Here is a 13,491-nt window from a genome sequence, read left to right as displayed (position 1 = left end):
TTAGCTGTTTACCACAGCTGTCTCCCCAAATTCACTTCCACTGTGTTTTGTGTCCCTTTTTTCAATGTTTTTCTGTTTGCTGGGTGTTTTTTTTAAGTTAGAGTACCTTTGACCTTTCAGGGCCACCGTAGAAGAGAGAAAATCCAACAGAGAGAGTGGAAAACAAGATGAGATATAAGCTGACTCGCTGTTCTTTTGCCACCTGTATCCGTGTCACTCCAGATCTCAGCCTCAGCGTAGATGACCTCTCTCCCTCATTAACAGGGAGCTTTCGTCTGATTTTTTTTCTCATTGCTTACTCAATAACTTCACTGTATTCTTTCCCTGAATCTCTTACAGTACACGTGTGTGTGTGTGTGTGTGTGTGTGTGTGTGTGTGTGTGTGTGTGTGTGTGTGTGTGTGTGTGTAGCACAACTGTTCTGACTGCAGGAGGCGCTAGTCGTGGGCCAAGTCTGCAAGCATCTCTCTGTGTCTCTCACACCCCACAGTCCTCCCCCCAGCCCCCACCCGCATCCCTGCCTCCATCACCCAGCACTGCAGAAGAGGCCTCTTGTCTCCCCCGCAGTCTGCAAGGCCTTTCTTGAGCCTGCCCCCCCTCCCATCTACACAACTCCACCGCCTCCTCTCTCTCTTTCTCTTTCTGTATCTGCTGGTGTTATTGTCCCAGTTTGTGTGGCACCTTGCTCCAGATGACCTCTAGCGACATGCAATATTCAGAGGATGAACGAGATGAAACCTTGCACCCACGACATCAAGAGCATCACTTCCACTGGCATATTCACATATTTTGCTCTTATTTAGCAGCCCACCTCTTTTTCTTTTTCTATGTTGTTTTCATTGTCGGGAAACTCATACTGGCTCCTGCAGGTTTCCCACAGGGTGCGCCATTAACAACTTCATTGCAGTTATTGTTATAGTCCAACCTGCCCACGTGTTCCTTCTCCTCTGCTCCTCACCTCACCACCTCTAACCTGTCCCACCTTTCCCTCCTTCTCTCTCCTGTCTCTCATGCTCTCACCGCTCAGGTGGATGTGGGCAGCAGGTCAGGTAGGAGCAAAATGTTCCACTGACCTGTGGCCAGTTCAGCCAATTCGCCTCCCTCCTGTTAAGTAGATGGGCTCTTTTTGTCTCAGAAGCCAGTACCTCTTTGTGTCTGACAGCTGGAGAAGAGAGACAGGGTCTCCCTCTCTTTCTCTTCCAGCTGTAGGGGGCGCCAGTCACTACACCGCCACCACCACCAGCATAACCTTGCCTTGCTACCCCCCCGTCCCCCGTAGTACTTCCTACCCTGTTTCTACTTCCCACTTCTCCATCACCCTCGCCCTTCCTCTCCTCCCTCTGTGACTCTCTTTTTCTTCTTCACATCCCCTCCCCCCAGCTCCTTCACCCACCCCTTCCATTCCCTTCTTCTCCCTCTCGCCTCCCTTCCCCTCCCCTTCCCCCCTCTGAAAGGCTGTTAAACGCTCCTTCTGCACACAGCACTGCAGATGAGGCCTCCGCCTCCCCCACAGTCTGCTAGGCCTCTCTCTCTACTCTCTCCTTCAGACCCCCCCCAACCCACCACCACCTCTCCTTCCCTCCCTCTCCCTCACTCCTTACAACAGCATAGCAACACTGACTAGCCAGCCAAGGAGAGTCTTGTCTCTCTCTCCCTCTTGCACTGGGGTAATTTCCCTCCATTTTAGATTCCTCATCCCAGGGCATCAAGGATAGGATTTTAATGAAATACTTGGGAGGGGGAATATATGTATCTGATCTCCCTCAGTTCGCCTGCACTGGTAGAGCACTGTGACCCACTACATTTAAATAAGTCCCATCTGATTGATCCCTGCTTTGGCAGAACTCTCATCCAATGTGCAGAGGGTTAATAATGCAATGCTCCCAGTGCTTTTCCACAACAAGTTAATGGTAACATGCAGACTGGATCTACTTGGTACAGCCTGAGCACACAGGTATATTGTAGCTGTCAAACACCTCACATGGAGAACTGTGTTTCATCTTTTTCTTCCAGTGGTGAACATTCAATACCCTTAAGTTGTGTGACAAGGCATCACCCCGGGTCACCCTACCATCAAAACACAGTTAAATCCTTTGATATGACACCACTAACTGCCCCAGTTTTGTTTTTATAATCAACAACATACTGATGACATCATTGTTTGACTGCACCTATGACACCAGAGAAAAAGCTCTGGTTCTGTTGGTGATTTTATTTTTTTGTATTATTATTTTATGGTTACCAAGCAATGCTGGATATTCCTGGAACTATTTCTGGCAACACACCAGAAAAAAAGCCTGTCTTAACTTCAAGGTGCTCACCCTTTATGCTATGCAGAGGATAAATCTGTTTCTTCCACAAGATTTTATTTTAGGATGACATTACCCCCACTGTTTTCTCAAATTACAGCAGAATTCAAACCTCATTAAGATAATGGATATACTAAGATATTTAAGATCTGACTAAAGAAATATTTACTGGATAAATGTTTTGAAATAAGATCCAGTTTATGTGGACAGATGTCTCACTGTTATCACTGGAGCTTGCACACTTTATTTATTTTTTAGATAACTTAATGTAGAGGATGTCAGCACATGACAGTAACCCACAAATTTAGAAATGGATAAAAACATGGCAGTCATATTTTGTGCTAGTGTAATAAGGATTTTTTTTCTTTAGCTGCTAGCCTGAATATATTGTCTGCTGTTACCTTACTTTATCAGGAAACTCACAACCATAGGTGATATGTACGTGTGCTTCATATCCAAAATCATCCGGAAACTGGTATATTTATTGAGCATGTTCACACCAAAGCTGCTCTGGCCCACTGAGGCATAGACACAGAGCCGCTGGCTCCGAACCATTTTGGGGCACAGTGCCCTGCTGAGTAGGTATGCTTTGTCTGCAACCATGTTTAAGTAGGTGGTCATGACCCGGAGTTTCCTTGAAGAACACTGAATTATAACAACATAATCAAATCAATTGAAAATCTGATTAAGTTACAGCGACCCAAAGAGCAATAGAGCAATGTACATAAATGTTGGTGCGTTATAAATGTACCACAAGTTCACATTTCTTATTGAGACCTAAATCCTGGTCCAGTGTGGTCAATATATTTCAGTAGTGGGTAATATGTGGCTTGTGGCCTGTACAAGTGAATAGAGTGATACTTATGCCAGCTTACAGTTTTAATGTGGGAACTGGCAGCGATTTTTTTTCCAGACTGCAAAAACAAAATGAACAATTTTCTCTATCTCTAATAATCCAGTGGCCATTCAGATTGATGTCAGCTGAACCTGCTGGGTTCCATACCCATAACAGCTTTTCTAAACAGCCATCAATGCACCATTAACAGTATTTTATCCATCATTAACCATCAGACCTTTAGCTAGTATTGATAATGGTCCATCTACAGCACCTTTTTAAATCAAAGATTTGACCGCTACATGAGTTAAATACCAACTATTTGTCAAAGGAAGTTCAGAAACTTGAGTAAAATAAGATGTGTCTTCAGTTCTTCCCCCTAACTCACCAAACATTGCAGAGTACAGCACACGGGAAGAAGCACCTGTGTCAGTTTTAAGAAATCAGACAGGAAGTGAAGCGTCATACTTTCATTCATGGAGTAGTTTCCGTTTCAAACAAGCCTTACTTATGTTATAGCAGGCACGGATGCAAGCTCTTAGGATCTCCTCCCTTTAAGCCCCCTGTAAAACAAAAGCTTTGAACAGCAGGTAGATCCCCTCTGACATACTAAGCCAACAGCAGAAAAAAATACTGAAACACAGGGATCACTTGTGCCTCACTGACTCCATTATTTCAAAATTTAACAATGTTAAATATGAGGCTCCACCACTGTAACAGTATATTTTAGAGCCTGACTGATACATCAGCCGTGCTGATATTAGCCATGTGCCAGTGTGTCATTATTGGAAATTTTAAATTGACCAATAAATAAGAATTAAAAAATTAAAAAATAAAGATGGGAGAAACACCCTTCACCCATGTTATTAGTGACTGCATAATTTGTCCAGCAGAGGGCATTCAGCAAATTCTCCATTGGTAACACATATTTGGAACACAACAATCAATCCTTCTTGCCACAAGTCCTTGGTAAGGACTCCTAAATAACACAAATGCAATGCAGTAAGACTTGATACATTATTTGTCTTAAAGAAAAATCATATATCCACTGGTAACAAATACTGGTATCGGTCTTAAAAATTCTACATCAGTCAGATTATATGGCAGAAAATAAAGCTTAATAAATCCCTTTTAAGAAGAAATGCATTCAAAGCTTCAAAGTCTCGAGTATGTGAAAAAAGAAACCAGTGTCGCTTTGACTGTCTGAGAAGCACAATTACAGCACTTTATTGTTCATAAATGCTAAAGTGGAAAATGAAAACAAATACACACAATTCAAAGAACACATATAAAACACAATATCTTTTTTGGAAAAAAAATGCTTTCACTATTGTGGATGTCAATTTGCTGATTACTGTCCAGTCTTGAAGGGGGAGCAAAACATCGAGTGAAAATTGTGAAAATAGAAGGCAAGTACAGTACAGTCAGGGATAAGGAGCAAGAGGCTGCAAAAAGTGGCTGAAATGCTGCTTTCCACTATCATTCCACAAAAGAATTCATTAAAAATTAAAATAATATCTAAAATCCAAACAAAAAAACTGTTCGTTTATTTATAGATATATTATTTTGCAAAGAAACTAGTTTTGGTTAAAAAATAAACATACCAGAAAATACCAGCCACCAAAGCAACACCTATTGTATGTTAAGCATACCAATGTAGAACATATGAGGCTACCTTACACACAGGTAATAGCAAATATTTAAGAGTACATGTACAGCATCATGTGTCCAAACATGTCTAAAAGACTGTACAAATTTACACTACCTATGTGAGGAGAACTACATGAAAAATGATGGATTAGTTGGTCAGCTTCAAAGCCTGACCTCAAAACATCTCAGTATTTTAAGCCAAGCTCAATGGCTACATCACCGTTAGGACTCCACCCCAAAGTACTAAAGTATATAGAAGGCAAAAAACTTTGTTTGGTGTAACGTCAGTATCTTTACACCTTCCCTCCCCTGCTCTGGGGGGAAAACAAAACAAACAAAAAAAAAAAACAACATTTAAACTTTGTTCACAAATCTTTACATGAGTCCTAGCTGCTGCCCTTAGAAGTCATTGGATGGCTTGTGTTTGAGTTTCCTTGTCGCTCCCTCCTTCACAGATGCCTAGTGTTGCTGTGCAGTGTCCTTCAGTTCAGGCGAGGCGATCAAATCTTAAGTGCCTCTCTTGAGTGTGCGAGTCTTTTGATTTTTTATCAGTCACACCTGCTGCTTGCCCAGCTGGGCTGCGTCTCTCCTGCTTCTTGCTGATGATGGGACAAACTTGGGAATGATGATGGGTAGAGTGTCTCTTGCTTTAGCACTCTGTCTTCCTGAGCCCTCTGTGGGTCCAAAACCATTCTCAACGTGCGCCCCTTCGTCTTCATCGTCGTCATCCTCATCGTCATCATCATCGTCGTCGTCGTCGTCTGAGAGATCATCTAGATCTGAAACAATCTTGGCCCTTGTCCTTGGCTCCATTCTTTCCTTAGCTCCAGTAAGCTGCTGGTTACCATGGAGATGTACCTCTCCCTCTGCTTCCTTGTTATCCTCCTGCTGCTCTTCCTCCTCACTGTCAGAGTCGATAGCTATAGGTTCGGAGAGGTCTAGAGGCATTTTCTGTGGTAAGGTGCTGTTGATTGTCTTGGGTTGGTCTTTGCTGGCACTGTTGGGATTTGGGGCAGATGGCTTTGCTTTAGTATCTTCCACATTCGCAGCTGGCTTTCTTTTTGGTAGTGGAGTTATGCCACCATTAGCAGCTATAAGCTCCCTGTGTCTCTGCAGAGCCTGCTCCGATAGTCCCATATGCATCCTAGATGTCCGCCGTTTGCCACGTCTGCCCTCGCACACGCCATCCTGACCGAATGCCAGCTCGTGGCTAACTTTGCTGAGCTCATGCATACTGAACCCAAGCAACACGCTGGCGCCCTGGGTTTCACATTCCTGTACGCACTTCCTCCTTGTGTTGACAAAGTGGCTGGCAATGTCAGACTTCCACAGCCACAGGCTGGCTGCCAGCTTCTCCACCTCCCTTTGTGTAGGATATGGTGCTCGACTGAAATACTGCGTTAGAAATGCCTTCTTGGATTCGTATGACAGGTTTTCGTGTCCTTTGGGGTCAAGTGCCAGGACTACAGGTTCATCCGGGTTTTCTACAAATCCAGACGGACCATTGATATCCCTGGGGTGGGCCCTTTCCCCAGGCGGTCCTGGCCTCCTTCGTTTTGGTGCACTAGCCTCAGAGCTATCAAAGCTGGCCCGTTTGAGGGCACTGCTCTGAGCCGGACTGACCCGAGAAGAATGGGCTGCCCGGCTATCTTGCCCATTCTGGGACTTCCCTACACCTCGACAGTGCACCAAATGTAGTGTGATGGTGGAGGCAGTCATGTTACTTGTATAAACTCCCAAGCAGTGAATACACTTGTAAGTCAGTTTCTTTTCTACTGGGTGAACTGTTTGTATGACCTGATGCCTCTCTCTCAGATGGTGGGCCAGTGAGTCTGAGATTGGGCCCTTAAGGATAGAGAAGCAAAGAGGACATAAAGTCTTGCCCACATCCCTCTTGTATGGTACAGATGCCTGTGGGGCAATCTTTGCTGGTACACTGTCAGCAGCCCCTGAAGGTGTTTTGGGTGGGTGCGGAGGCATTAACCTCTTACCTGATATTAGCGAGGCAGACAAGGCTGATGATACAGAGGAGCTATTTTGAGCATGAAATGCCACTGACTCCTCAGGGGCATCTCTCATGTTGTATGTAGTAACAATCAACTGAACGTTTTTGGGATTACCCTGCTGCAAAGTGAGGTCAAAAGTCAGAGGAGAATCTGTGCGTGGGCCAACTCTCTCATCTGGGTGCGACAGCCGCATGTGGGCCACCATCTTCTCAACGTCATTGAAGGTTGCACGGCAGTGTGGACAAGACAGACCGTGGATCAACATGTGGTTTAACAATGTGTCACTGGGGAGATAGCGGTTACAGTACAGACACTTGCTGGTGAAATTGTGAATTTTCATGATGTAGTTGGCCACAGCAGGCACCTTCTCTGCTTTGTGCTCCTTCTCAAAATGAGAACTGTATACATTCTCCGGGAAGAGCTCATTGCAGATGGTGCAGATTTTCCACTTCTGGGTATAGGATGTGCCAAGGACAGATGAGCCACCTTTCTTAGCCGTAACAGAGGCTACAGTAGTAGCTGCTGCTTGAACACGTGAACCAAGAGGGTTTGATTTGAGTGAGGAAGAAGCACCGAGCATAACTGGGCTCCGTAGGCTGCCACCAGAAATAAGCTGCTTTGCTGCGTGTGACTGCTGTGGCACAGAAACCTGGGCGTTACCAGGCAAAGTAACTCGAACTTGCTGGCTGCCAATAGAGAACGGCTGCGTGGTACCAGCCTTTAATCCTATAGCATCGTGTTTCAATCCCGACAGAAGACTCTGAGAGTTGAAACCAGTCTTTGATGCCATGACAAGTCGACCCAGCTGCTGTGAGCTAGGAGACCTGGTAGAAGCCATTACTGCACCTTTAGGGCCCATCCCAATGATGGTTTTGTCTCCTTGGGTTTTTGGGGGCATCATGATGATGGGTTTGGGACGGGGGACGATCACGCTGGTGTGTCCAATCATTGCAGTGACCTGGTAACCAATCCTCTCGTGGTCCTCAATGACATGTTGGACTAGTGCCTCATAGGTCCGTGGAACAAACAGACACTTCTTGCAGTGAATCTGGTTGCTGCTCACGTTGTTCGTGTTAGTACCGTCTGTGCCACCGTTGTGAGCATTAGCCTTGTCTCCTGGTTTCACAATGTAGGGCTGGGCCACCTGCTGAAAGTGTTCCCGATAGATGTGCTTTCGCACTACATTGTACAAAGGGTCCCTGTAGGTGCACTTTTTGCAGTAGTACACCGCCTGTTCCACACTGTCCCCGCTTCTCTTCAGCAGCCCGTCCTTCATCATGATCCCACCAGCTCCCGCCATACCACCGGGGCCCTGCCGCACAGTGTTATTGGGCATGTGGAAAAGTTTAATGTGTGTTTCCAGAGTCTTTTTGTTGCCATTGTAAGTGCAGTAGGGGCAGTTGAGCAGAATGTTGTTTTCAAAGTCCTCGCTGTGTACATTGCGGAAATGGCTTTTGTACGCAGAGAAGTACTTGGATGAGAAGAGGCAGCCAGAACAGCAGAAAGGTTTTGAGCGGTAGTCCTGGAGAGAGAGATGGTAGGAGACCAAAAAAAAAAAAAAAAGGTTGTTTTTGTGATTTAAACAAATCATTATAATTATATATTATACATGTGTTTAAAATGGAGGAAAAAAAAAAATCACAGTAATATATTACAATATGTGCAAAAGAAGTTGTGATTACATGTCACACACCTGGGCTTTGGTATGCGATGGTTCCCACATACAGACATCCTCCCAGCTAGTGTGCTTTATATACACCTCAGGAGGAGTGAAGTCTTTATAGTCCTAGCAAACAAAGAATTTAACATAAATAAGTGAAAAGATTCAATCACTCAGCAGAACAATACTTGAAACTGTCACAAGACAAAGAATGAAACAGATACGTATATATGGAGAAGTTATTTTTGCCTTCTTGCATGTCAATCAGACACTAACTAGATGAAGGATTTGAGTTTTCCATTTTATTTGAAGTAACTCACACCTGTGACTGCACCCTTTTACAGTTATCTGAAAAACACTTACTTTAAGGTCTCTCATCATCATCATCATCTACCAATCAGATATTTGGACCCAATATTAGTCCAGTACAGACTGAAAAAAGCTTGCTCAGTATTGCATCAGTAGCTAGAGGGGGAACTAACAAACAAAGTAAACAAAAAATCAAGGGTCAACAGTTTGCAGGTTTTTTTATGCTTCCTACACCTAAACTTACAAGCTGCATGCAGCAGTTAGTGACGTAACTGCAAACTGTGTCTAAAGAACTCAGTTGGTGATGCTTTTGATATCGTTTGCACACACTTTTATTTATTGTTTTCATTGTGACTTTTTCATTCCTTTACATATTTGTAGAAGAATTTCGCCCACCCTTCTTTACACTGTTGCTTCAATTCACTGAAGTTAGTGGGTATTCATTTATGCACAGCTCTCTTAAAAGTCACACTGCTGCATTTCAAACTGGGTTAAGCTCGAGACTTTGAGTGGGCCATTGCAGAACCTTGATTCTATTATTTTTAAGTCATTCTGCTGTAGATTTCCTGATCTGCTAGGAATCAAGACAGTTTTTGCCTAGCTTTAACAGTTGGACAGAAGGCCTCAGATTTGACTCTAGAATACGTTGGTGTATATTGAGGAGTTGAAGGCTGACTAAGGGACTTAAAGATGCCCACGTCCTATTGTTGCAAAAAAGCCAAAATCATCAACCCTCCACCACCGTGCTAGACAGCTGTTGTGAGGCATTTGCTTTAGAGAGAAGAGACTTTCTCATAGCTTTCTCAATCGTTTCCTAGTTGTAGTGTTATGAACTTTAACATACTGACTGAGGCATGTGGAGTTTGAGATGTTTTTCTGACCACTGCACTGTTTTTTTAATGACGAGGATCATCTTTCTCCTAAATGAAATGACATGTCAAAAAAAATGAGTAAACTAATCTTACCATCATAATATTTCAAATACTATTTTAAGAATCCAGTTAATACTTCAAGAAATTATCTACATAGATGCTGCATGCGTAACTGTAAAAAACACCAAAGCCTGCACACTCACCTCTAGGTGATCTCTACAGAACTCCAGGCCAATGTCTCCGAGGACCTTTTTGACATTTTTCCTTGCTTTCCGCAGACTGCCCAGGTTATTGACGGGGAGCTGGAACATTCTGCCTGCCTGAACAGAAAACACAAACACATCCATGCTATCAACAGGTGCAGGGCAGATTTTGGACAGGTGTCTGGTAACTGAAGCCAAAGGTCAGGGAATAAACAGTTAGCTGAAATGCACAGTTTACGTGATGTAACCTGCCTTTCATAAATCCTAAAAAAAGATTGTGGGTTCAAAACTTCTTTTCAGACACGAAAAAAACAGCTTTCAACTGTTAAAGTAATGTCTTTTTTTGTATTTTGACTTTATTATCACTTTACTGAGACATGGTAACGAGTTGTGACTGCAAAGTTTTGTGCAGATGTTCATATGATTTATTGTGACTATATGGACTCATCTGCAAGACACTACAATTCAATGACCCAACTAAACCTGTGTCCTTAAAAAGATTCACTTTTCCTGTGGAATTTCTGCATGTTCGTCACTCAGTTAAGACTAACCCCTGTCTTAATTACAAAGGCAGTTTCCACAGAGGACACTCATCTTGACAGGGCAGAAAACACATGAGGTGTTAGCAATACTCTGAGCAATAGCTCTGCTTTATTAAAATACCCCAGTAGGCCAGGGCAAACAATACAAGAACCACACAACTGGAGCAGGTAAATGGAATTCGGCTGTAATGATTTTTTTTTTTTTTCATAACTCACACTTGGGCTTTCTCTACGTTGACACATGCCACCAAGTTCTGTCAGAAATAGCTAGCAGCAAAGCTTTTATTCTCTCACAGAGGTTAATAGGGTGATGCAAACATGTTTCCAGAAAACCTTTTCAGACCCCAGAATAACAAAATGTAAATGTTACCCTGCAGAGCTAATGACATCGAGTTGTGGGATTTTTCATAACAGGGTTCCTGCTTTATCTCATTCATTTGCACAAGAATGCACATGGATGCCAGGATACAACTTACACAAGGCGAGCCAGAGCTCAACGAGTTAGAAGTGTCATTGCTAATGCAAAGACAGAAGCACACAGATCCTCCCAGCTGTTATTATCAATATCACTTATCAATAAAGTGAGGCAGCCAAAGGACACAAGTGTTGTTAATGTATTTACCAAACAGTCTGATGCATCTACTCAAATCAAAGCTCCAAACTACTGAGGTCAAAGGTCACTGATGTACAACAGCATGAAGGCAGCTCAGCGACAATAAACAGTACACTCCCAAACAATTCCTGTGAACACCTCAGCTTATTTCCCCTTCTAGAAAACGCAAGTTGAGTGGGGCTGTGGATTCTACCATCTGTTGGTCCAGTGAGGAGACCTTTCTGTCAATCCGCCCAGCAGCCCCACAGTTCTACTTGCCTCACATTGGTCTTACAGTGGGAACTGAGCAAAAGGGAATGCAAACCTCACACACCCCTGCCCACTTCCCCTCTATGTGTCTCTATCCTGCTTCCGCCCATTACTTGTAGATGGCGCTAGAGAGGAATTCCATTATGTAAGCCTCCCTATATTCTGCCTGCCCCCTTTTTTCTCCTCCCTGCCTCGCAATACCATCACAGAATGGCGCCTCCTATTGAGTCAGCAGCAGCCTCTACAATATGTCTGCAGTGGGAGAAGGGGAGTGGGGGGTGGGGGTAGAAAGGGAGGAAGGGGAGGGACAGAAGGAGCGAGAGAAATCAGGGAAGGGGGAGGGCGAGTGTGAGAGGATGAGGTGGTGGTGGGTGAGGGAGCAGGGAGAAGGAGGAGGGAGAGTGAGAGGCAGGGTGGGGGAGTGAGTGAGGGTAGAAGGAGTGTGAGGAGAGAGATGATAGGAAAGCAGAGAGGACAGAGTGAGCGACGGAAGTGGAGAGGGGGAAGGGATGGGGAGGCAGGGAGGTTGGACAGACAGGCTCAGAGGGGAGGGTGAGGAAAGGCGGGGAAGAGGCTGAAAGGGGAGAGAGAAAATGGAAGAGGGTGAGAGAGTGGGCGATGGATAGAAGTGAAGGGGGTAAGAAAAGGAGCAACAAAAAAAAAAAAGAAAGAAACAGGAGAGGCTGAGTAGGAGGGAAGGGAGGGAGAGAAGGAAGAGGAAAGGAAGGAAAGGCAATAGGAGGCAGCTCTCTGCTTTTCTCAGATCAGGGAGAAGAAAAAGGCCCCCCTACCCAATCATGGTGGTGTAAAAAAAAAAAGAGAAGAAAACAGGAGGCCTTCAAGCCTTCAACCACAGAATTCCTCACTCAGTCCTTCACCAGGACACAAAAACCTGTCTCCCAACTGCTGTTTACACTTCTACATTCAATGTAGGGATGAGGGCAGAAGCTTCTGGTGACATCCATGTCCACTCTGACACCAGAAAAAGTTTGAGATGCTTTCAAGCTTTCAATGCACAGTTGTATCATTGAACTTGATGCTTGCCTGCAGCACTTGCTATTACAGATGTATATGAGGCTGATATTTCCTGATCATAACCTGACTCTTGTCCCAGTCAAGTGACAGCCATCCTCTCAGCGTTACTAGTGCATCACAACCCTCTTCTCACCTGGCTGACCTCTGATCACGCTTTAATCATCTCTGAGGCTTCAAATGCAAACCCGCATGATCTCGGGTACGGCTGTAGACAAGTAAAATGCACAGCCTATACCGGGTTGAAGACAACTCTGTGTCCAGTAATACAGCTACACTTTCGACACCAGGAGCCTTCTTCGCATCAAAGACCAGCAAGCCCGGCGTCATGAGCGACGGAGACAAATAAATCGTGCGCTGGGTCCACGCTGGTGTCAGTGATAAACATCTGGCAAAATCCAAATCGATTTGGCAGGGAGATGCTGTCACTGACAAAGAATGGGGACACACCGCGCTAAGTTAGCATGCTAGGCTAGCCAAACTCGCACTAACAACACTGGCTGAAATAATAACAATAATAATAGTTCCACCTTCTGTGCCCTTATTTAACCACAAACAACACCTATCTGCATTTAGTTTTTGTTGGCTGCTATAAACAAACCTACTGGACAAGTAATTCAACTTGAGCTTGCGCCCCTTACAGGGAGTAACAGAATATCGACAGCCAAGTTACCTTAGCTGTAGTTCATCGCCACCCACCGCATCAGCGCAGGTAGCTACGGCTAACAGCAAACTCTCACTCCCTCAGGGTAACGCCGAACACTAAGACAGACAAGTTTACCTGCGTTCACATCCAGCGCTCCCGTCTCAGTGAAATGTGTCACCTCAGGATGGCTGAGGCGATGTAGAGACACTTTCACTTGCTCGGATATCTCCGCCAATATCCTTTAAGGTGACAGCTTGCTTCGCCAGAAGAACGAGTCGACCGAACGCGAGTCTATCCTCCAAACCCGACTGTCCCTCGCCGACAAGGGCTATCCTCTTCCCTCCGGTCGGCCAACGGGAGCGAAAAGCCTTGCAGCTTCATTAAACAATTAAAAGCTCCATTCCCTGGAGTGGTGAGGGTGGGCACATGCCTTGTTTTTGAGGAACAACTACTCGTTCAAATAAATCGCATTTAACTCTACCTACGAGTGCCTGTTAGCCGATAACGCTTTGCCCATTCTCTTCTCTGACAGACAATACACATTCAGCCTAGAAACTGCCCTATCC

At 44.6% G+C, this 13,491-nt stretch overlaps 1 protein-coding gene across 2 annotated transcripts in view; it reads right to left on the bottom strand.

Moving 5' to 3' along the window:
* Positions 1-4,347: 4,347 nt before the first annotated feature.
* Positions 4,348-13,491, bottom strand: part of adnpb (activity-dependent neuroprotector homeobox b) — a 9,533-nt gene continuing 389 nt past the window's right edge. Inside the window, exons 1-4 of one of the 2 annotated variants that reach the window (XM_082518035.1) lie at positions 13,061-13,491; positions 9,844-9,960; positions 8,493-8,585; positions 4,348-8,321 (exon numbers count right to left, since the gene is read on the bottom strand). The exon at positions 13,061-13,491 is cut by the window's right edge and continues 162 nt beyond it. In XM_082518035.1, the coding sequence (XP_082374161.1) occupies positions 5,346-8,321; positions 8,493-8,585; positions 9,844-9,951 (3,177 nt within the window). In that variant the 5' untranslated portion in view covers positions 9,952-9,960; positions 13,061-13,491 and the 3' untranslated portion in view covers positions 4,348-5,345. The remainder of the gene's footprint in view (positions 8,322-8,492; positions 8,586-9,843; positions 9,961-13,060) is intronic. The other variant, XM_082518036.1, reaches the window with a different exon arrangement.

Source organism: Aulonocara stuartgranti, assembly GCF_965226115.1.
Source record: "Aulonocara stuartgranti genome assembly, chromosome: 20".
NCBI lineage: Eukaryota > Metazoa > Chordata > Actinopteri > Cichliformes > Cichlidae > Aulonocara > Aulonocara stuartgranti.
Note: the sequence above shows the minus strand (reverse complement) of the source record. Positions and strands in the feature narration are given on the sequence as shown.